Source organism: Pelobates fuscus, chromosome 2, assembly GCF_036172605.1.
Source record: "Pelobates fuscus isolate aPelFus1 chromosome 2, aPelFus1.pri, whole genome shotgun sequence".
In the NCBI taxonomy this organism is placed as follows: domain Eukaryota; kingdom Metazoa; phylum Chordata; class Amphibia; order Anura; family Pelobatidae; genus Pelobates; species Pelobates fuscus.
Window position 1 is genome coordinate 352,402,255 of NC_086318.1, and position 25,212 is coordinate 352,427,466.

The 25,212-nt window shown below is 42.1% G+C and overlaps 1 protein-coding gene across 1 annotated transcript in view; it reads right to left on the bottom strand.

Moving 5' to 3' along the window:
- Nucleotides 1-18,167: 18,167 nt before the first annotated feature.
- THUMPD2 (THUMP domain containing 2) overlaps nucleotides 18,168-25,212 on the bottom strand; it is an 80,442-nt gene continuing 73,397 nt past the window's right edge. The window contains exons 8-10 of the mRNA XM_063443638.1: nucleotides 24,832-24,946; nucleotides 19,859-19,979; nucleotides 18,168-18,808 (exon numbers count right to left, since the gene is read on the bottom strand). Coding sequence (XP_063299708.1) covers nucleotides 18,529-18,808; nucleotides 19,859-19,979; nucleotides 24,832-24,946 — 516 coding nt within the window. The 3' untranslated portion in view covers nucleotides 18,168-18,528. The remainder of the gene's footprint in view (nucleotides 18,809-19,858; nucleotides 19,980-24,831; nucleotides 24,947-25,212) is intronic.

Here is a 25,212-nt window from a genome sequence, read left to right on the forward strand (position 1 = left end):
ATGGCATATCAGTTACATGGCCTTCAGAGTGGACAGTGCAATCACTTTCACTCCCATCACTCTGAGCTTCTTGTTCACTGTCACAATTCTGATCAGCATCAGAATCCTGCCAGTGCACAGAACCATGTCTGTTTTCATTCCTATCAACCTGAGTCTGATTCCCTCTGTCAAGTTTGGCCAGGACAGTCTTTTCAAACTGTTCTGCCCAAGATTGCCAAGAATCTACAGGTGTTTTCTTAGAATTACTCACATCTTTACTTAGAGACTGTTTTATGAAAACCTGGTTTGGTGTGGGAAAATCATAACAAGGAGGGGATTTATAGATAGTCTTTTCTTGCATTTTTATGCAACTTTTTGGCACAGAATGATGGCTACCAACCTCACTGCCTGATTTCAGACTCTCCTCTTCATACTCATCCAATTGCGTTTTAAGCTGATTTATTTCCTGTGCACATTTATCCATCAAGGCTTTCATTTCTTTTTCATGATCAGCCTGACGAGTGTTATGCTCAACAAGTAAATCTTGGTATTTCCCATCTTGAATGCCAAATTGTTCACTGTACGTGTCCAGTTTGGTATTCAATACCTTGTTTTCATCTAACGCCTTAAGAAGTGCTGTCATAAAGAAAGGCCAAGAGTGTATTATGTACCCCATTTTTTTCTCTATGTTCTTTTGTTCAGCAATTACTTTAAGGTGTGTTAGTATGTGTTCATCAGATATCATCGTGCGTTTAGCATCCCATTCAATACTTTTTAACCAACCATCATAGCTTAAATCATTTTTCATATGTTTATGAATATGGATTAGAGCATTTTTTCTTAGGTCTTCAATTATTTCACAATTATCTGTTACAGATTTATCGCTGCCGCTGGCCATATTTTATACAGTGATTTAATCTCAATACAAAACTCTTTTCTATATTAAGATTAATATTGCATGAATTACAAATATTATTGTATATGGAATATAATTTCAACTTAAACGATCTCAGCAGTGCCTCCAATTTGTGGGGATATTTATGGGATAATAATATTAAACAGATGAGAATTGCCCACGATTTTCAATTCTCAGATCCCAAAGAACGTTTATCGTTTTAAGTGAAATGTATATCATATCAATTAGTCACAGATTTGTTATAAAAATAGATCGTTTTTATTTCTTAACAATTTAAATAATAATAATGAGTGACATGCATGATAATAATCAATGGAATTTCAGTATAACATGAATATGCAATACAATATGGTAATATAAACAAACATCTCCTAATGGTATAGACGTAGTTTAGAATCTACACATTATGCCGTCAAGACATTTATGACCCTTTCTTCGCAGAGAAGGAATGTGAAAGTTTCACAGGGAGACAGAGCGTAGAGCAATACAAACTTAGCTGGCAGAGTAACCCTTTCAATGCTGGCTAGACCTCTTCTAGGGATTTAAGATCTACTCCTATGTAATTTTAACTAAAAATAACATTTAAACCAGTCATAGTCTTTAGTCATTTCCTTGCATCCAATGAGAAATCTTACTATGTTCTATAAGCTAATATTTTATTAATTTGTCTAAATAGATATTTTATCTTATTTTAGAGCCAATCAATACAGCTGGATAAATGTGCTAATATGCTAACGTGATATTAATCACAAAAATACATTAATGGCTATATTAATCCCAGCTGCAGATGGGGTGCTATAACCATATATATATTCTTTAATAATTAAGATTTCTAAATATGAAATCTAATCATGATTTATCCAGTCATATATCATGCTATTAATTTTAATTAATTTTAATTAATTAATTAAATGCCAGTATATTTACCAGTTAAGTAGATATTTTCTCATCAGATATTCTCAGGTAGCTAAGTGTCATGCGTCTCTTTCTCTGCATGGAGTGTAAGAGTTTCTTGGTTACTCTCATCGCCCGATTCTCCCTCCTCAATCTTTGAATCTCGAGAGTGTTGTAATGCCTCTCTCTTCAATCTTTGAATCTCTGAATCTCCCTCTCTTCCCTTGTCTTAACTTTTTAAAGGGGAAATTCCTCTAAGTGATAGCCAATCACAATGCTGTAGGTGTGGTTATTTTCTAGGTAACCATTTTAGTATTTGGACTCAAGATGGCAGTCTTGTCCCACTAAACATACCTATCCAGGAAAGAGTTAACTTTTCCTGGTGGCTATTTTGACGTCACTTTGGCTTATCTTTATGTTTGCCCTAACTCAAGTCTTCTGTCAGTTCAAAGGGTCTTTCTCAATTTTATCCAGACTATGCGTCTCCATTTTCTGTAATAATTCCTAATATGACAGCTTATAATACTATAGATGAACTCAAAAATACAATGAGAATCTGTTAGGTATAGAAAGTAAAATTTAATTAGTTAATCTTCTGTCACCTATGTCTGGGAATAGAATGTATTAATATTCCATTAGTAATTAGACAGTCTCTTATCACTTGGTTTGTTTATACAAGACATTCCATTCAGCTCGGGCAAAGCGGTCAGTTTTAGAGAAAGGATAGAAATTCTGTGTCTCTTTGTCAACTTGAGAATAACAAAATGGAGTCTGGTCTGTTCACATTGACTTCAGAATATATACTTTGTATTTCTATCATAGCACAAAATGTCTGCCGATATAAATACCCTGACAAGGTCCATCTAGGATTAACCCTTTCTGCTGTATGTTTACCTATGGGTTAATCCAGCCTCTAGTGGCTGTCTCATTGACAGCCGCTAGAAGCGCTCCCGCGCTTCTCACTGTGATTTTCACAGTGAGAAGATGCCAGCGTCCATAGGAAAGCATTGAGAATGCTTTCCTATGGACTGGCTGAATGCGCGCGAGGCTCTTGCCGCGCATGTGCATTCAGCCGATGACGGGGAAAGGAGGCGGAGAGTCCCCACCGCCGAGGGAGCCCGGCGATGGAGAAAAGGTGAGTGTTTAACCCCTTCCTCACCCTAGAGCCCGTCGGGAGGGTGACCATAAGGGTGGGGGGGACCTAGAGACCCTATATTGCCAGGAAAACAAGTATGTTTACCTGGCACTATAGTGGTCCTTTAAACACAGTTGTGGGGTATGGTTGCATAGCCTGGCAGTTGTGTATACATACGTACGGGTGTGTAGGGGTTATTGGAAACAAAAATGAAAACTTTGTTTGAGCAAAAAAGCTTTTAAAAAATAATTTACAAATTAATATAGTGTGTATGATGTATGTCTTCAGCTGGTGACTGTGACAGGGTGAGTAAAGGGGTACCAGTGGCAGGGAGAGTGTGACTGGACGAAGGATGTAAATGGGACAGGTTGGGGGGGGTGAGAGAGAGAATGAGGGAGGGCGAGTATGACATGGTTTGATGAGAGAGTGTGACGGGCAAGTGGAGGTAAGTGTGTCAGGGCAATAGTGGCTTGGTAGGGGGGACAAGTGTGCCAGGATTGGAGGGGTTAATGTGACAGAGTAAGTGTGGCATAGTTGGGGAGTGTGAGTATCACAGGGTTGGTGTGAAGGGTGAATGTGGCATGGTTGGAGGAAAGATTGTGACAGGATTAAATGGGGGTTAATGTGACAGGATGAGTGTGGCAGAGTGTGACAGGTGTAAAGGAATTAATGTGACAGGATAAGTGTGGCAGGGTTGGGGGGAAGTGTGACAGAGTGAAAGAAGGTGAATGTGTTAGAATTAGGGGGATTAATTTGGCAGGGTGAGTGTGGCAGAGCGAGGACAGGTGCGAATGTGACAGGATTAGAAGTGGCTAAATTAGTGTGGATACATGAAGGAGCTGAAAGTGTGGGGGATGACAGTGTGTGAGTGGTAATAATGTGTGGGAATGTGACAGTGTGTGGGGAGGCTGACAGTGTGTGAGAGTATAGTGACACTACATTTTGGAGGGTGACTGTGTGAGGCAGGGTGACAGTGTGTGTGAGGGGGTGACCCTATGAAGGACAGTGGGTGAGCCTGTAAGGGACAGTGGGTGATACTGTGTGGGACGGGGGTGACAGTGTGATGGAGGTGGGTCTTAGTGTGAGGGAGGTGGGTGATGATGTGTGGAAGCAGGGCCGGCCTTAGGCAATTAGGCTTAGGCAAAAAGTCTTCACAGCCCCCCCCCCCCAACTCCCACCAAGTTGCCTGAATACAGTAACACACACAGGCACCAGGGACTTGTGTATTGCGAGGCAAACAAGGCATTTGCAGGGGGCGGCACTTTGCAGGGGGCGGCAAAAAAAGCCGCCTCCAAACCCCCAGGCTTGCTTGCCTCGCGTCCTGGGGGGCTCAAGAGCTGGCCAGTTGGCCACTTTTGAGCCCCCCCGAGGCTGGCAGTGAAGGAGCATAATCACCTGAGCTCTTCTTGCTCAGCTCCCTCTGCGCCGCTTAATGAAGCAGGGAGCCGGAATATGACGTCAGTCCGGCTCCCGGCATCACTAAGCGCCGCCTACTCAGCCTGTGCGCCCTCTGCCTGCCCGCCCAGCAGCCACACTGGACTGCAGGTAAGAAATCCACTCCAGCTCTCCCAGGGAGGCTGGGTGGAATTAAAATAAAATTAAAAAAATATTAGTTTGTGAGTGCTAGTGGAAATGTCTGTGTGTGTGTCTGTGAGTGTGTATGTCTAAGTGAATGAGTGTGGTCAGTGAGTGTGTATGTGTCAGTCAGTGAGTGTGTATGTGTTGGTCAGTGGGGGCGTGCGTCTTTCAGTGAGTGCGTGCATCTGTCAGTGAGAGTGTGCATCTGTCAGTGTGTGTCCAAGTAATAGTGTGTGTGTATGTCATTGTTTGTCAGTGTATATGAGTGTGTGTCTGTCAGTAAGTGTGCGTCTTTCAGTGAGTGAGCGTCTGTGAGTCAAAGTGCGGCCTTGACAGGAAGGGGTGGGGGAAACTCGGTTACAGGCATGTACGCACACACACACACACACACTCAGTTAAAGGCAGTCACACATACAGGCACACACAATGGCACAGCTACAGTGACACACAGACAGACAGTCACACACACACACACAGGCAGACACACACACATAGACAGACAGTTATACACACACACAGGCAGTCACACACACAGGCAGGCTGGCAGACAGTCACACAGGCAGGCAGTCACACACACACACAGGCAGTCACACACACACGGAGACACACACAGGCAGTCACAGGGAGACACACACACACACAGGCAGTCACACACACAGGCAGTCAGACAGACAGACAGACAGTCACAAACACGCAGTCACCTACACACACACAGGCAGTCACACACACAGGCAGGCAGTCACACACACAGGCAGGCAGTCACACACACAGGCAGGCAGTCACACACAGAGGCAGGCAGTCACACACACACACACACAGTCACACAGACAGACAGTCGCACACACAGGCAGTCGCACACACAGGCAGTCACACACACATAGGCAGGCAGTCACACAGGCAGGCAGGCAGTCACACAGACAGGTAGTCACACAGACAGGTAGTCACACAGACAGGTAGTCACACAGACAGGTAGTCACACAGACAGACAGTCACACAGACAGACAGTCACACAGACAGACAGTCACACAGACAGACAGTCACACACAGGCAGGCAGTCACACACAGGCAGGCAGTCACACACAGGCAGTCACACAAACAGGCAGTCACACAGACAGACAGTCACACACACACTTACCTCTTTCCAGTGGATGCAGTTGGCTGATGGGGAAGCAGGGACTGTGCAGCAGGGGCTTTGGGAGGTATTAGCCCCGCCTCCTCCTCGCGATAAGCCCCGCACCATCGCTTGGTAAGCCCCACCCCCTCTGATTTCTTTTTTTTTTATAGACCCGGGTGGAGAATAATTAATCCTCCACCCGGGTACCTGTTTTAGCTCCCTTGCACTCCGGCCATGTGTGAGCTGTGTCGGCCACAGGGCGCCATGGACCAGCTCAGCTCGCACACACCTAAGGCCGGCCCTGTGTGGGAGGGGGTAATACTTTGAGGGAGGGGGTAATACTGTGGGGAAGGGAGATGGTATGTAAGAGGGGGTGATGGTGTGAAAGAGATGGGGTGATACCGTAGAGGGGTAATACGGTGGGGGTGGGATACTGGGAGGGAGAGAGGTAATACTGTGAGGCTGGAATAATGTAAGGGAGTAGGTAATACTATGGGGCGTTACTGGGGAGGAGAGGGTAATACTGTGAAGGGGGATACTGGAAGAGAAGGAGGGTAATACTGTGGGAGTTGGATACAGGGAGGAAGGCTGTGAAGGTGTGAGTGAGGGAGGGAGGGGGTGATAGTGTAATAGAGGGGGGATACTGGGAGGGATAGGGTAATACTGTGGGGATGGGGTTGACAAATACCATCTTTCTCTCCCTGGTTATATAGTTACATAGCTGAAAAGAGTCTTGCGTCCATCAAGTTCAGCCTTCCTCGCATATGTTATTGCTGTTGATCAAAAAGAAGACAAAAAAATGAGACTGAAGCTCTTCCAATTTTGCAACAAACTAGGAAAAATTATTTCTTGACCCCAAAATAGCAGTCAGATGTCTCCTTGGATCAAGCAGCTATTACCCCACTAATTAGAAATTATATCTCTGTATGTTATGTTTTTGCAAGTATTTATCCAATTGCAGTTTAAACATCTGTGTGGACTCTGACAAAACCACCTCTTCAGGCAGAGAATTCCATATCCCTATTGCTCTTACTGTAAAAAACAACTTTTCTTTGCCTTAGATTAAATCTCCTTTCTTCCAACCTAAATGCGTGACCTCGTGTCCTATGTATAGCCCTGTTTATGAATAGATTTCCAGATAATAGTTTGTAATGGCCCCGAATATGTTTGTATAATGTAATCATATCCCCTCTGAGGCACCATTTTTTCCAAACTAAAGAGATGTAAATTTTTTAACCTTTCTTCGTAACTAAAATACTTCATTCCTTTTATCAATTATGTAGCTTGTCTCTGCACTTTTTCTAGTGCCATGATATATTTCTTTAGAACAGGTGCCCAAAATTGCACAGCATATTCAAGGTGTGGTCTTACCAGCGATTCATAAAGAGGCATAATTATATTTTCATCCCTAGAATTTATGCCCCTATTTATACATGACAAAACGTTACTGGCCTTAACAACTGCAGATTGACATTGCATATTGCTGCCTAATTTGTTGTCTGTAAAAATTCCCAAATCCTTCTTGTGTGTGGTTATCTCTTATTCACTACCATTTAGGGTGTAAGTTGCTTGTGCAATCTTGACCCCGAAGTGCATAACTTTGCCTTTCTCTACGTTAAATTTCATCTGCCATTTTAGTGCCCAGTCCCCCAATCTATCCAAATCCCTCTGCAGCAAAGCAATATCCTGCTCACATTTTATTACTTTACAAAGTTTTGTGTCATCTGCAAACACTGATACATGGCTTTCAATGCCTATTTCAAGATCATTTATAAATATGTTGAAAAGAAGCGGTCCCAAAACAGAACCCTGAGGGACACCACTTACCATGTTTGTCCAGTCTGAAAATTAACCATTAATGACAACTCGTTGTACTCAATCCTTAAGCCAATGTTCCAATGTTCTATCCTTAAGCCAATGGTGGTCTAGTGGGCTCAGTGGTGGTCCGGTGGGCTCCTTGATGTCCAGTGGCCAGGATAATCGGTCAGCAGCTCTGCAGTGTGAAGAACTGCAGACCATGTATCTTGAAATATCCGGTCAAACTATTGTCGTGATAACCCGCAGAAACGCTCTGATTGACCAGATCTCACAAGACACATGGTCGGCAGCTCTGCACGCTGCTGAGCTGCAGACCAGCGGCCACAGGCGCTCTCCGGCCGGGCAGACTTGAGGCGCCTCACATCCGGTGGCATACTGAGCAAGCCACCGGGTCCTCTCTTGGTGTCGGGTCCTCAATCACTGACCGAGGACCCGACACAGTCTGCCCTAATAAGAGAGCCGCCTCTGTGTATATATATATATATGTGTGTGTGTGTGTGTGCACATGTACACACAAATATGTGTTCAAAAATGTGCTGCATGTGGAGATTCCTAATTCTTGTAATTAGCCATATGGTTTTCAAATAGTGTGCTTTAATATGAAGTCATTACAAATCTTTCTGTCACTGAAATGTGCTTTAGTCCAAAAAAAAAGTGGAGAGCTCTCTTTTTGACATTGCTATTTACAATGAAATTTATTTAAAAAAAAAATTAAAAATGCAACTTTGAATTCAGTTGAAGGAGCACTTACCATTACGTTTTGATGTTATATTCTTAAAGAGGTCTAACATAAAATATATGTTTAACACAAGACACAGAATGCAATTTGCCTTTTGATATTTGTTCAGGAGGTATGAGCCTTCTTGATTAAAGCCTGTGAGAACATTCAAGAATCCATCATACTTAATTTGACATCAGTGAGTGAAAAGTCAGTGCCTGCAGTTTTAGTCTTATTCAAAGGAAAGTTGAATGTGTATAAGAAATGACATGACTGACCTTACGTCGCACAAGAGTACAAATAAGCAATGTCATGATGATACAATAACTACTGCAACAAGATTAAATACTTTGAATAAAAGCATTTGAGAATTGTGCATTACTGATGCAACCTTGCTATATAAAGAACACCAAAAAACATCTACTAAAACAAAAACATATGTCTTTGTTTAACCCCTTAAGGACCAAACTTCTGGAATAAAAGGTAATCATTATATGTCACACATGTCATGTGTCCTTAAGGGGTTAAAGGAACACTACAGAGTCAGAAACGCAAACATGTATTCCTGACCCTATAGTGTTAAAACTACAATTTAGTTACCCCTGGATCCCAATTTCCTCCCTAAATATAGTAAAATCTTACTTGCATTCAAGTCTGCAGCTGCTGGCTCTGCCCCATCTGCCTCTAAAACACATGCTGTCTGCTGACATCATCAGAAGTGGTGGTCTGAGCCAAACACAATGCTTCCCCATAGGATTGGATGAGACTGTCAAGGGGCAGAGCCAACACAAGTCAAACACAGCCCTGGTCAGTCAGCATCTCCACATAGAGATTAATTGAATCAATGCTTACTGTGCAGCACTGTCACAGGAAGCACCTCTAGCTGCCATCTGAGGAGTGGCCAGTGCAGTTATCATTAGGCTGTAATGTAAACATGGCGTTTTCTCTGACAACAAGTATGAAGGGAATGATTCTACTCACCAGAATAAATGTAATAAGCTGTAGTTGTTCTGGTGACTATAGTGTCCCTTTGAAGATCATTATTGTGAAAAAAAAGGTTACACACAGTTGTCTAGGTTGAAAAAAAGACTGAAGTCTATCAAGTACAACCGTGAAGTCCATTATTTTATGCTGTTGATCCAAAAGAATTTGTAGCCATTTCCAATTTTGCCCCAAAGACAGGAAAAATGTCTTCCATAATTACCATCAGATTTCTCCTTCGATCAATAACCTGTTTACATACCTTTCTACTTCTGTCTCAGTCTCAATGAGTGGCCTCTTGTCTATTGTATATGTGACGAGAGCAATCTCGCCACATTGCATTGGAGAAGCCTGGCTGCCCGCCTGCTGCCTTTGGACTATGGCCCTGGGAGATTGGGCCCTTTAAAAACAGTATTCGGCCATACCAGAGTGTATGTCACTCATTCTGGCCCTTTAAATACAGTGGGGTCATTTGGTACTTGCCCTGTGTGAGCTGTGGTAACCCAGATAGCTATGCCATGGAGCCTATTCGTGTGATTAAAGACTTTGGCTCTATGGCGATTAAACTGTATTCGGTTGGTCTGAGTGCCATTCACCTAATAATGTGCACTCAGACCTGAGCTATCTGGGGATATGTGAAATGTCTGTGTGTTATGTGTAAAATGTGACTTTATGTATTTTAAAGTGTTTTATGTCGTTTTGCAACCATGTGGTTAATGGAGTCTGCCTCTAGTCCTGGATAATTGGATTACTTCTCCAATTATCTCCAGGGCAGAAGGGAGGAAACCAGGATGCATTGTGGGGATGTTTTTTTCTGCCAGCCAGGGGGAACAAAAGATACTTTTACTAACTTTTGAACCCCTGGTCTGATTCATGCCATTTTTTAATATGTTGTTCCCCTGAATGGATTGATTGAGGATATGTATTTTTATGTGAATGTGATGTATGGTTTTAAAGTTACAGAGTATGTGTGGAAACTGTATTTTTACTGTATGTATAATGGGATTATGTATCACACTAAGGGGAGGGGATGTGTGGGTTGCACCCATGATACTATTGGTTATTTTATGCCTCCCCCTAGGTGTGGCCTGTATGTGTACTCATGTAATAAAAACCAGGCTGAGTGCCCCAGCACCTCAGACCACTGCTTGACCCTCAACACGGAGCCTTGTCTCGTTCTTGGGGGGATTCACTGTATGCTGTTGGAGATCGATTGCTAGGAGTGTAAGCTGATGTCTGCTTTTCCTGTTCGTCTGCTAGCAGCTATTCGTGAGGTTCCAGTTTGGAGTGCTATTTTGTATCCAGTTCTGGAGTTGGGTGTTCTGCAGTAGCTGTGCCTGTCTCTCAGAAAGGGGCATATCACCTAAACGGATTTTAACCCCTTGTCTGCTGAAACGGTCCGTTACAATTGGTGGCAAGCGGCGGGATCGTTCCTACAGCCAGAAGGACAGCTACAGGAAACACCATTTCTTTGGATTTACAAGTGGGGCAACGCATGTCCCAGTACAGCGACTCTAAAAGCAACAGAATGGAACCAGCAGTGTTATACGAGGAGGAGGACCTGGATCGCCGGGATGCATTAAAGAAAAGCATCTGGTACCAGGCCCTGGATGTACAATACCAGCGGGGTGAGAGTCTCCCCAGTGAAGAGCAGCGGTTGCAGAAGCAAGTGGCCCTGCGGATGCCCTTCCTGGGAGAGCAGCCCCTGGAGGAATGGGTGAAGGAATTGGAGTTCCGAGTATGGCAGGAGATTTGGCTGGAAGATGCCTACCAGGCACTCTGGTGGTATATGGCACAGTATATACCCTGGACAGCCGAGCATGACAAGCCAGAGGGAGAGGAGTTTGATGGTCCTGGCTTGTTATGGGAGTCCTTTGCAGAGACGGACTTCGGGAGCCCTGCACAGACCAGACTTCAGGATATTTTCTACACAAGGGAGGCTAGGCATGACTGGGATGACCCCCATGAGGTAGGGCAAGACCTGCTTCACCTAGCAACCATGGAGTGGGAACTGGAGCAGGACTACCGAGATCTCTTCCACTCCATTGGGAAGGCTCAGCAGGACAGTAAAGTGACAGACCCAGATCCAGACCCATTCCGCTGGGAAGATATTGTGGAGATTTACTGGGAAGAACCCCAGGTGGCCGGTAGAGATGGGACCGAGGTCTCTCCACCGGTCCTGCAGGGAATTGGGAGCCCAGTCTCCATTCCCCAGCGGCAGGCTGAGTTACAGGGGGCAGAGGTAGTTGGTCCTAGCCCCCAGCAGCAGCGTGATTTTTTGGGAATAGAGAGCCCAGTCTCCTTTCCCCAGCGGCAGAGTGTCCAGCAGGGAATAGAGAGCCCAGTCTCCTTTCCCCAGCAGCAGGACACTGTATTGGGAGGAGAGACAGTCGGTCTCCCTCCACAAAGGCGGAAAGTATGTATGGGAGAGGAGCTTGCTACCACCTCTCCCCAGCGGCGGATCATTGATGTGCAGGGAATAGAGAGCCCAGTCTCCTTTCCCCAGCGGCAGAGTGTTCTATTGGGAGAGGAGCCTGTTACCCCCCCTCCCCAGCGGCAGCTTAAGGTACCAGGGGGAGACTGTAAGCCCCCCACCGGTGCAGATGGGACCGTGGTCTCTGCACTTACCACACAGGGGGTAGGGATGGTCGGTCCTGCCCCCCCACGACAGGGCTGTGTAACTAAAGGGGAGACAGTCGGTCTCCAGCAGCAGAGCAGTGCAGCTAAAGGGGAGACAGTCGGTCTCCAGCAACCAGGCTTCAACCAGACTACTCCTGTGGTAGTGCTGGCATCAGGGCAGAGTACCGCTGGTCTCTGCCCACTCAGCAACCCACCAAGGCAGCCTACCAGTCCCCCACACAGCCATGGTGAGGCACCTGGACATGGACAAATTTCTCCTCTACCCAGGTGTAGTAACCAGTTATTGTGGGTGGGCTGTACTGCTGTTTCTGTTTTGTGGGTGGGCTGCTGGACTAACAAGGGCACTGACCGGCAGGAGGTCAGATACCCTGTTAGTCTGTTTGGAAAAGGGGAGAGATGTGACGAGAGCAATCTCGCCACATTGCATTGGAGAAGCCTGGCTGCCCGCCTGCTGCCTTTGGACTATGGCCCTGGGAGACTGGGCCCTTTAAAAACAGTATTCGGCCATACCAGAGTGTATGTCACTCATTCTGGCCCTTTAAATACAGTGGGGTCATTTGGTACTTGCCCTGTGTGAGCTGTGGTAACCCAGATAGCTATGCCATGGAGCCTATTCGTGTGATTAAAGACTTTGGCTCTATGGCGATTAAACTGTATTCGGTTGGTCTGAGTGCCATTCACCTAATAATGTGCACTCAGACCTGAGCTATCTGGGGATATGTGAAATGTCTGTGTGTTATGTGTAAAATGTGACTTTATGTATTTTAAAGTGTTTTATGTCGTTTTGCAACCATGTGGTTAATGGAGTCTGCCTCTAGTCCTGGATAATTGGATTACTTCTCCAATTATCTCCAGGGCAGAAGGGAGGAAACCAGGATGCATTGTGGGGATGTTTTTTTCTGCCAGCCAGGGGGAACAAAAGATACTTTTACTAACTTTTGAACCCCTGGTCTGATTCATGCCATTTTTTAATATGTTGTTCCCCTGAATGGATTGATTGAGGATATGTATTTTTATGTGAATGTGATGTATGGTTTTAAAGTTACAGAGTATGTGTGGAAACTGTATTTTTACTGTATGTATAATGGGATTATGTGTCACACTAAGGGGAGGGGATGTGTGGGTTGCACCCATGATACTATTGGTTATTTTATGCCTCCCCCTGGGTGTGGCCTGTATGTGTACTCATGTAATAAAAACCAGGCTGGGTGCCCCAGCACCTCAGACCACTGCTTGACCTTCAACACGGAGCCTTGTCTCGTTCTTGGGGGGATTCACTGTATGCTGTTGGAGATCGATTGCTAGGAGTGTAAGCTGATGTCTGCTTTTCCTGTTCGTCTGCTAGCAGCTATTCGTGAGGTTCCAGTTTGGAGTGCTATTTTGTATCCAGTTCTGGAGTTGGGTGTTCTGCAGTAGCTGTGCCTGTCTCTCAGAAAGGGGCATATCGCCTAAACGGATTTTAACCCCTTGTCTGCTGAAACGGTCCGTTACAGTATATTACTGGTAATGAACAGTTAAGCACATAGCGGTTTGTACTGACCCTGTATATATTTGTGTAGTGCTATCATATTAACCTCTGAGGCACCTTTTTTCTAAAGAAAACAATTTAAATTTTTTAAAAACTATTTTTAACATTGCTAGTTTTGTAGCTCGCCTCTGCACTTGCCCTTACAATATACTTCTGTGGTGGAACAGACCTCGCCACGTGTTCTTGGAGGGGGCTGCTTGCCCGCCTCCTACCTTCTGACTATGGCCCTGGGATATATGGCATTTGAAAACACTATTTGTGCCCTGTGGCAAAACTGGAGATTGTGCACAAATATGACTATTGTCCATATTTTTTATGATTCCCTTCATTTGTTGCACTGTTCCCCATGTGTTTCATCTGTTGGTTCGGCTGGATAGACTACCAGACAAACTGTGGAGTTACTGGGTGGCCACCATTTCATGTATCAGAGGCACATGGTGAGAACAATGGATGAAGCACATGGTGAGAACAATGGATGGCGGCCATTTTAACTCACAGACACTGTTTTGACTTTTCTACCGGTGCCATCTCGCCGGTATTTAGTGCACAAAGAAATCGTTCAGTAGTTTTAAACCACAGCACAGGGGACACATTTAACAGTAATTATTTTTCATATAGCCTTTATATGTTCTGCGGAATCTGCATTAAACCGTATCTTCCAAACTACTGAACGGATCTGGGTGAATTTGGGATATATTTTTTATGGGGTTATTGCATGTTATGGGGTCCCTGTGATATGTTTTATAATACTGTATTTTCCTGCCTGTGATAATTAAGTTAGTCTATTGTGTTGAGATAATTGTATCACAGGCAGAGGGGAGGATTTCTAAAGTAATGAATGGGAGTGTTAGCTGTGTTGTAATGTGTTGATTGGCTGTTCTTCAAAACCCTGTGGGCAGTACTGTTTTATAGAATGTGAATAAAAAAGGCTGTATGTGCCAGTACAGACAGTTCTTCTTGACCCTCAACACGTAGTCTTGTCTAGTGATTGGAGGGGACAGTTATACTCACACTGGGGATTGCTATGCTCTGCATACTCCCTTGAGCTTTAATCACTTAGCTCTTTTAGGAGCTTGTTCCTGATACGCTCTCCTGGAGGAGAGGTCTTCCCCACACGGTCCAGGAGGACAGAATCTGATCCAGGGTGGACAGAAGACGGCGAGACTCCAGTTAAGGTTGTGGAGCCTGCAGTGGCTGTGGTGTCAGGGGCGGTGCTTGTGGTCCTCGGCGCAGGCTAGGAAGCGTCCATCAACGGAAGGTACTCGGTTGGAGTACGGGGAGTTCCGTTACACCTTCTTTAAAATTTAAGCCCAACACTGCACCACATATTCAAGGTGGGTCTTAGCATTGATTTGTAAAAGGGCAAAACTATATTTTGAATTTGAAAATGTTACATTTACAACTATTCTGTGCACTCTATCTGTAAGCCATTGTTCAATCCAAAAACAGGATTCATTTGTCTAAACCACCCTATTTCAGGTTTCCTAGTAACCTCTTGTGTGGAACTGAATAAAATCCAAGTAGATCACATCTATTGGAACACCCTAAACTAGGGATGTGCATGTGAAAAATATTCGGTTCGGTTTGGCATTCCGAAATTCGGTACTTGACACTTCGGAACTTTCGGCACTTCAGGACTTCCAGTAAGTGTACGGTTAGGGTTGGTTTAGGGTTAGGGTAGGGCTTGGATTAGAGGTAGGGTTAGGGTTGGTTTAGGAGTAGGGTTAGAGTAAGGGGTAGGGGTTGGAGTAGGGTTAGGGGTAGGGCAACCCTACCCCAACCCTTAACCCTACCCCTAAACCTAGCCCTACCTCTACTCCAACCACTAACCCTACCCCAACCCCTAACCCCAACCCTCTCCCGTTTTTCCACGTTTCAGAAATCCGAAGTACTTCGGCAATTTGGTTTGGCATTTAGAAATTCGGCACTTCGGTTCAGCATTCCGAAAATCTGCACATCGGCACTTCAGACATTTGGAAGCATTCGAATGTCCGAAAATCATCTGAATTTGCATTCGGTACGAAACGAATTGCACATGTCTACCCTAAACTATATTTCTACCAACTTCTTCAGAGAATGCAATTAAGTTAGTTTGGCATGACTTATCTTTCATAAAACCATGTTGATTCCTGCAAATTATATTTTTGTTCAAAATTAATTCTTGAATACTAATACTTAATAGCCCTCCAAATAATTTCCAACCACAGATGTTAAGCTCACGGGTCTGTAGTTTATGGGTTGAGCTTTTGAAGTCTTTTTAAATACAGAGACCACATCTGTTTTCTCTAATTTTCTGGTACAATTCATGAAAGAAAAGAATCATCAAAAATTAAAACAGTGTTATGGATATTTCTACACTAAGCTCCCTAAACACATGTAGGTGAATACTATACATGGGCTTTGTTTACATTAATGTGCTTTCATTTCTGAAGCACTTAATCCTTTCTTAACCAATCACTCGTTTGCTGCAAGGCTTGTAACTGGGATTTTCAAATCTACAGCCATAGATTTTGTTTTGTCTATATATGTAAAAAAACAATTATTTAGAATGTATGCTTTGTCCTGGTCCTCCTTTATTAACTCACACATCTGACTTTCCAATGGAGCAACACTATCACTCTTAACCTATCTGGCATTAAGCACAGAAAAAGACAAGTGGAATATGTAACCAACTTGCATAAAGCAGGTGGGAACACAGATCCACTAGGGAATACCTCCTAAATTGGAACGTCACCGCCTATGATTGGTTAATTACCCGGAAGACGCACGCGTCAATCTCCGTCAATCTAGCAATCCTATTGGCGGTTTTACACATATGGGCGGCCACTCACCCCTATATAAGCGGCCCCCTGTGAGTATGCCAGCTGCTCTTGACAAAGGCGTTTGTTACACGCCGAAACACGCGTCGAGCGAAATAGCCGACGCTATGATTTCTATTTAAATTCTACTTTGATTTTTACTTAAACTTGGGCTGTGTTCGACGCTATCCAGGCGTCTTACTATTCAATTGGGAGGGATTTTTTTTAGGCTGCCTCGAAGCAGCAGCTAGTAGTGGTTTCCTGAGAACAGTTAGCTTAGGGTGTATTAGGTCTTGGCTATTTACCCTATTTTACGTATTTCAGGGCTCCAGCTGGTTACTCATTAATGGGCTTACCTTTACTCCTTACTCCTATTGTGTACCAGAGCGCTGTTTATACTATAGGCTATTGGATCCTGTACGTGTTAAGGCTTCCTTAGGATACTGTGCCTCTACCTATACCCCATTTTGCTAAATATTGTCTCCTCTCTATGGTACCACAACCACTGTGAGACACTATCCCTGTCCATTTGATTGATTCTTTAGTAATCGTGTTATTTATACTGTGCTCCTATGGGCTATATCCAGTGATTTATCTCCAGTTGTACTATTATTGTACTTCACAATATCACGGGCTCCCACTACACTACTTTATCTAAGATTACTATTAGATCCAGCCAAAAGTTTTTTACTAGGTGTTGGTTTTCATTGTTTCACACATTATTCTGGTGTGTTATTATATATATTTTTTCTAATAAAGGTTTTTTCTATTTAATGTGATGTTCCAATTTAGGAGGTATTCCCTAGTGGATCTGTGTTCCCACCTGCTTTATGCAAGTTGGTTACATATTCCACTTGTCTTTTTCTGTGCCTATTGTATTCGGGGTTAAGCCCCTTATACCTCCTGTAACCCTACTTAGGTATTGGTGGTGGAGTTCTCCACTACCGATTCCTCCTCTCTTTTTTCTATCTGGCATTAACATACTTCTAAAACTTTTTGAGGTTGGTCTTGCTCTCTTTGGCTATGAACTTTCCATTTTTAAGTTTAGCCCGTTTAACCCCTTAAGGACCAAACTTCTGGAATAAAAGGGAATCATGACATGTCACACATGTCATGTTTTCTTAAGGGGTTAAATAGCTCTTTTGCAAACCTTATTGGCATGCTTATATTTGTTATAGGATGCAACTGACCTTCTCTGATTTATATCTTTTGAATGCCCTTTTCTTATCTTTTATCACTTAATGGACCCTTTTAAAGACCTTCCATTTATCCTCTGTGGTTTTGCCAGTGAATATGTCCTGTCAGTCAATTAGTTGTAAAGATGCCCTTATCCTATTGAATTTAACATTTTTAAAATTAAGTGTTTTTGTACAGACCATATAATATTTTTTATTCTTCTGTTAATCTCAAATTATACCATATTATGGTAACTATTTCATAAGTGCTCCCTGACTTAAAAGTTTGAAAATAAGTCAACATTATTAGTTATGAAAAGATCCAGACAGTAATGTCTTATAGTTCCCGTTTACTAATTGAGACATGAAATTATGGTTTATCGGGTTAAAAACCTATTTCCCTTAACTGTGCCGTTAGTCCCTCTTGCCCAATCAATCTCTGGATAATTAACATCTCACATGATCTCAGTTGTGCAAGCTTATTAATTTAAGATCCCCAGTTGCTATCCCCATCAGTATTAATGCTTGTATTAAAGTAGCAGCATCTACTGGAGGGTTAAAAAAAAAATGAATATAAATATAAACTATATAAGTCTTACCTATGTGCGTGCTTGGTGAACAGAGTGCAGTTGAAAAAGATATAGCACAAAATGGGTAGGCATCCTTTTGGTAGTGTTGTATGTAAATACAATTTAGCATTCCCTGAGGATGCCAACCCTATAGTAGAGAATTCTGCATGTGTTAAAATGGGTGGGCAGCTGCTTTTATAAGGTTTTTTTTTTTCTTTTATAATTCTTTATTTTAGTAGTGCATGGAAAGAAACAGAAGCAGATAGTGACATGACATTGATAAGTAATATGACAAAGTACATTGGCGCATACATTTATAAAAAAAAGAGCAAAAAGAATGAACAAATTTACATATAGTCCCTATTTGTTTCAAGGAATGTAATGCATTTGGAGGTACAACACTTCACGTGAGTTCCCAAGCTTGGGAATATGGTGACCTACAAATAATTGTATTTTGAGTTTCCAAAGCACCAGCCACTAAAATGAAGACATTTCATGATCATGTATTAATCCACCAGCCTGTGTTGTTCAAATAAATGTAAAGTCCACCAATGAGATATGACTACAATGAAAATGGCACACACGGACAGTCACTAACTGTAGAATTTTGTTGGCAATGGATAAATAGCATATTTGACTAAAAGCATAATACATTTATTCCAGGTCATTTGAACAGATTAGAAAGTCATGGGTTTGATAGCTTTTTGCATTTAAATATTATTGCTTCCGTCACTCCGAGGCTCACTGGATGGGCCTCTATAGGAACCAAAGACTCAAAGTAATCTGTTTTCATAACAATATCTTTTTTATTTGATGCCATTTCATTCTTATCTTTTTGAAGCAAATCATTCTCCGTTCTGGCAGTACTTCCATTTTTAACATCTTTGAACTGAAAGTGTGCTTTCAGGTGATGATGAAGGCTTTGGCTGAGGAGTAGCACAATAATCCCTCCAATGCGGACAACTCTGTAAAAGCAGATAAGAGAGAACTGAGGCATCCATCCTTCCATCCAAAACCAATAATGCAATAGGACTAATTCACTACAAATCCAATGAATTATTGTTCCAGAAATACACAATCATCTTGTGCAATACTTTACTGATCGATGAGTACTAATTTAATTGGCTACATACTAGTTTACTACATACACAGAATTTTAAAATTAAAATTGTGATAACTACAAAGTAGTGCACATTATACTGGAGCAATCCAGGGTCAATAAACGACATTTTGAGCAACCACCTATTATATATTTCACTGCATATTTTGCCTAGTGGTGTGTATTAAATTTGTGTCAGACATGTAATCATGCATGTGTTTCTTAACATATATTTAAAATATTTTACAGTATGCCCTCTTTGGTCTTGGATAGGCTGCTCCGGACCTCCCCTTGGCCATGCTCTCTCTCTTTTTTTTTTTTTCATATTTACAAGCTTTCCACGTCCACCAATACGTTAACACACATCTAACCTATCAGTGTCTTATCTCTAGGGATCACAGAAAACTGTACTGCACATACACAAGAAAACAATCTTGTGATGTCATCAGTGACATTGCAAGATCCTAAGATGTGCACCTGCTGTGAATGTGTGCTATACATACTCATGGCAGGCACTTTCCCTAGATAGCGAGCATTGCCTAGATGCCACTGACCGCTATCGCAGCGCACCGGACCACCATGGACTCTAGCAGCCCACTGGACCGCCAGGAAATAGTGCATTAGAGTTTTACAAAAGGTAAGCAGGAGTGAAGCTAAATAAAATATTCACATACATAAAAAAAAAAAACAAGCTGCACATACATAGTCCACACACCTTTGTATTCCCCTTTTCAATAAGCTGCTTTTTAGATCACCAAGGAAATATAGACTAAACAGTGCATTTTAAATATGTGTGGGTTTGGGGCTGTTCCATTAAGACTAAATCAGTTTCAAAGCCCAGAGTTTAGTAAATAAAACGTTATTGACCAAAAATAATTTACAGCATGTTTTTGTAAATTCAATACCACTTACATACCTCTCCATTTCACAAAGGATTTCGGGAAGCAGCTCTTTCATGTTTTTAGAGGATGCAAACTTTTTTCCAAATGGGATATCAGAAATTACCACATCGATACTTTCAGACAATATTGGTAGATCTAAAATACAGGAAAACAAAGTTCTACTTATTTATTAGAATTTTTGTTGACAAATTATAAACATGCCTTTTAAAGCATAGTGCCATGCAGTGAATCACACATTTAACATGCACAATTTTCTGCAGGTACCATATGGTTGATACAATCATGATATTGTGGGGATATTTATGGGATAATAATAGTAAACAGTTGAGAATTGCCCACTATTTCAATTCTCAGAACCCAAAGATTGTTATTGTGTAAGTGAAATATATTCCATATAAATAAAATCACAATTTGTTATAAAAATAGATACAATTTATTGTGACAATTTAAATAATAATATGTAACATGTGTGATAATAATCAATGAATATTCAGTATAACATGAGTATGCAATACAAATGGCAATACATTCCACTGGCTAACACAGCCAATTTTAATGACAATGATTTATGATGGTACTTCACAGAGAAACGAAAGTGAAACTTACACACACACACAGAGCTTGCAGCTTAAGGCCATAAAACTTTAGCTAACAGTTAGAATAACCCTTTCAATGCTGGCTAGACCTCCTAGGTAATTAAGACCTATTCTCATGTGATTTTCAATAAAATAACATTTATACCAGCTCATTAGTCATTTCCTGGAACCATCCAATAAGAGTAATCTACCATGTTCTATAAGCAGAATCTTAACTTACCTAAACAGATATTATCTTATTTTAGAGCAAATCAATACACCTGGATAAATATCACGATATGCTAACATGTGATAGATCACATAAATACATCATTATTCTAATTCCATCTGCAGAATGGAATGGTTACAACTATGTACTTCTTATTTAACTAAGATTTCTAAATATCAAAATCTGATCGTGATTTATCCAGTCATATATCATGCTATTAGAAAATTTTAATTAATTTAGATTAATTAAATGAAACCAGTATAATTACCAGTTGAGTAGACATTCTCATCTGATGAGTAGGTAGTCTAAGGAACTGAATGGATGTGTGATGGTGTGTAAGAAATTCTGAGTGCCCTGGAGTGGATATCTGTCATGGATTTCTCTGCATTGCCCCCAACTGCTCACCTCTTTGCTTCTTTGCTTCCTTTTACATTACTCTCTCTTCCCTTTGTCTTAACTTTTTATAAGGGAAAATTCACTAGGTGATAGACCAATAGAAAACTGGAGGTGTGGCACAGCTGGTATTTGAGGCTGCCTGGCCGTGCCGGTATTGCAGTAATACCGGCAATACAAACGCAGGTAATTTTCTCAGAATAAATGGAGATTACTCTGCAATACCAGCACCGGCCAGTAGGGGTCACTGTGTGTGGAGAGAGGCAGGGATAGGAAGTTACAGCATATCCTTGCCTCTCTCTACTACTCACTGATCCGTGGTCCAGACAGCATCTCTACAGCTAAGGTAAGTGAGGGATGGGGGGAAAGGCAGCAGGGACACATGGGGACACTGAGACATTAGGGGACACTGAAACACTAGGGGACACAGACACTAGGGGACACAGACACTAGGGGACACAGACACTGGGAGACCTGGGAACACAGAGACACTTGGGGACACTGGAAAACATGGGGACACTGAGACACTAGGGGACACATGGGAACACAGACACTAGGGGGCATAGACACTAGGGGACACTGAGACACTAGGACACATGGGGACACAGACACTGGGAGACCTGGGGTAACAGACACTTGAGGACACTGGAAAACATGGGGACACTGAGACACTAGGGGACACATGGGGATGCTGAGACACATGGGGACGCTGTGAGACATAGAGACATTGGGAGACACTGAGACATTGGGACACGGAGACACTATGTTCCCATGTCCCCCAGCCAGTGTCCCTAGTGTCTCAGTGTCCCCAAGTCTCCCAGTGTCTGTGTCCCATGTCTCTCAGTGTGCCTAGTGTCCCTATATGTCCCAGTGTCCCCATGTCTATGTTCACAACTGTCCCCATGTCTCCCCAAGTTTCTGTCTCCCAGCCAGTGTCCCCTAGTCTCCCAGTGTCTGTGTTCCTAGTGTCTCAGTGTGCCTGGTGTCCCCATGTCTCCCAGTGTCCCTATATGTCCCAGTGTCCCCATGTCTATGTCCACAACTGTCCCCATGTCTCCCAGTGTCCCCAAGTGTCTGTCTCCCAGTCAGTGTCCCCTAGTCTCCCAGTGTCTGTGTTCCCATGTCTTAGTGTCCCCAAATGTTTCAGTGTCCCCATTTCTCCCAGTTTCCCTAAATATCTGTGTCCCCATGTCTCCCAGTGTCCCCGGGTCTCTCTGTGTCCCCAGGTCTCTCAGTGTCCCCAGTATCTTAGTGACATGGGGACACACTGAGACATTGGGACACTGGGAGAAATGGGGACACAGACACTGGGAGACTAGGGGACTGGGCGACATGGGGAAACTGACTCTGTGATACATAGGGACACTAAGACACTGGGTGACTTGCGAGACTGAGGCACTGGGAGACAGGGAGACACTGGGAGCAATCCATCTACACAGCAGAATCAAACTGAGTAATTTGTTGGTGATTTTACAGAATTTTCTCTGATGTCACTCCTTATGATTTACATCATGTGATGTCACGTATAACTAATTAATTATACAAATGATTAAGGCTGGTATTTTTTTTTTCTACTCTTCACATACTTTTGCTTAAATCATGTATTTCTGACCCTATCATATTATATATATATATATTAAAATATTACTTGTATTCAAGTCTGCAGCTGCTTGCTCAGAAGTGGTGGTCTGAGCAAATTACAATACTTCCCCATAGGATTGGCTGAGACTGTCAACTAGGCAGATCAGGGGCAGAGCCAGCACAAGTCCAACATAGCCCTGGCCAATCAGCATCTCCTCATAAAGATAAATTGAATCAATGCATCTCTATGAGAAAAGTTTAGTGTCTGCATGCAGAGGGTGGAGACACTGAATGGCAGTGCTGCACACTAGGCAGTACTGCCCCAGGAAGCACCTCTAGCAGCCATCTAAGGAGCGGCCACTGGAGTTATTTTCTCTGAAAAGACAGTGTTTACTGCAAAAAGCCTGAATGGAATGATTCTACTTACCAGAACAAATACAATAAGCTGTAGTTGTTCTGGTGACTATAGTGTCCCTTTAAGTTTGGAAGCTTAAGAGGGATGTATGGGAACAAAACTTGTGTGGACTGGCTGACATTAAAATTAGTTTATGTAATGTAGACGTTGGTTTCTCTAACACTGTGGCATGTCCCATTTCTTCTACACTCACTACATACACCTTTTCTCTGTCTCAGAGTATATACAAGGAACTTCTGCCTGCTAGTAAGAAGGTAAGGAGACAAGTGGACCAGCGAGTGCTAGGGGACAGTCCTTAGAAAGCATGGAGTGAGCGCATCATTAGACGCATTTATGTCAAGCTCAAGGTGCTGCATGCATAGTATGCCCTTAGTTGGACAGCCTGCAGGATTGGCAGGCAGACTGACATGCATTCATGCCAGGCTGTCCTTCAAATTCTTTGGACAGACATGCCCCCTTTTTGGGCATGTTCACCCTCTTTTGGCAGGTCTTGTCACGTGATTCGCGCCAGTGGCACACCCTTTTACCCTGCCCATTGACTTCCTACTTCACTGGACACTGCTGTTAGGGGTTATGGATTTACATAGAGTATGTGTTTTCTTATAGCTGCATCCTATGAGTTTCCCTCCAGCACCATCTCCATCAGATACATGACGCTTGGGAGGTATGACTGTTTTAGTGTTTTTGCTTGATAAGATTCCGTAATTAGGCCCATCATAATTGTCAGCACCAGGCCCACTGTGCTCTTAATCCGGCCCTGCCCTAATTGAGATGTGTGCAGATAATGCAATAGTTTATAGTAAGTTTATAAGTGTTTATTACATACCTACATATTTTCTTGCTTTAGTTTGGTTTGTATATTTTTGTATATTAGTGTTTGCTTGCTTAGTTAAAAAAAAGAATTGTCAAATGATGCGTGCCCCTTTAACTTTAATATCACTTACTAAATCTTTTAATATCCATTTAAAATGAAAAAGGCATTACGTGAAAACTGTTAACACGCGTTAAAGGTAATTATCAGTGCTTTATGAAATGGTGTACCGGTAATTTGCAGAGGAGCAACAGCTCTCATTTTAAAACAGGTGTACAGTAAAATATGCTTCCAATATTATTTTATAATATTCAATAAAGTGCATTTTATTCCATTATGCCTCATTTATGATTTTATAAAAATGTGTCACTGGCTTCAAGTCATTTTAACAACAAACCTAATTAGCTTGAGACTGTCACATGACATCCTGTGCACTGCCTACCATATATCTTAACAACCAACATTTTGCCGTTTAAACTTCAAGAGGCATAATGATGATATATTTAGTAAAAATGTTTTAAAATGTTTTCAATAGGGTTGTGGTAATTGCAGTTGCATCTTTAATTGAAAGTCACATTTTTGAAAAAGGGACATTAAAGGCTTATGAAAGGTTTCGATATACGGTTATAAGACTGTGCATTACATTTGGATTTAACAATATCAAAAGGAAAAAGAGTTACAGTTAGCAAGGATCATGAGAAGATATATCAAGTCCAATAAAAAATATCAGGAATCCCACAGGAATGAACATTCAGTGAAATTAGATGACAAATTTAATGTATACATTAAACAAAAACATTTTAGATTCTTTAAAATCTCCTATCACTAACCAAGCCTCACTAACAAACATTGCATTGTAAGACTTGCAGATTATTTTTTTTAAATTATACATTCAATTAGTGGAGAGAGAGAGAGAGACTCAATTATAATTTATGCAATTTTTATCATTTATAGATACCATAATAAAATTCAATGTACCATACCTAAAACCGATCCTTTCAGAAACTCTACTGAGCCTTCAACACCAGCTGCCTTCACATTATCAACTGCATTTTTCAACTGTGAGGCATTTATATCCATTCCCAGGAAGTGTACATGCTGTTAAATAAAATAAAAACTAACGATGATAAATACAATACAGTTAAAACCATAAAATGAAAATGGTATGAGTGTTACAGTAGATCTCATATTTAAAACTTGACATTTAAAAAAAATTATTAGTACAAAAATAAACTTGTAATAAGATTTCTATGAAACACTTGCTACACTGGGCACAGTGGGCACTCATTATAATAATGTATACAAAACTAAATAAATATATATCTATATCGGTGTCCTCACTCTCCATCATCTTTATTAACCAC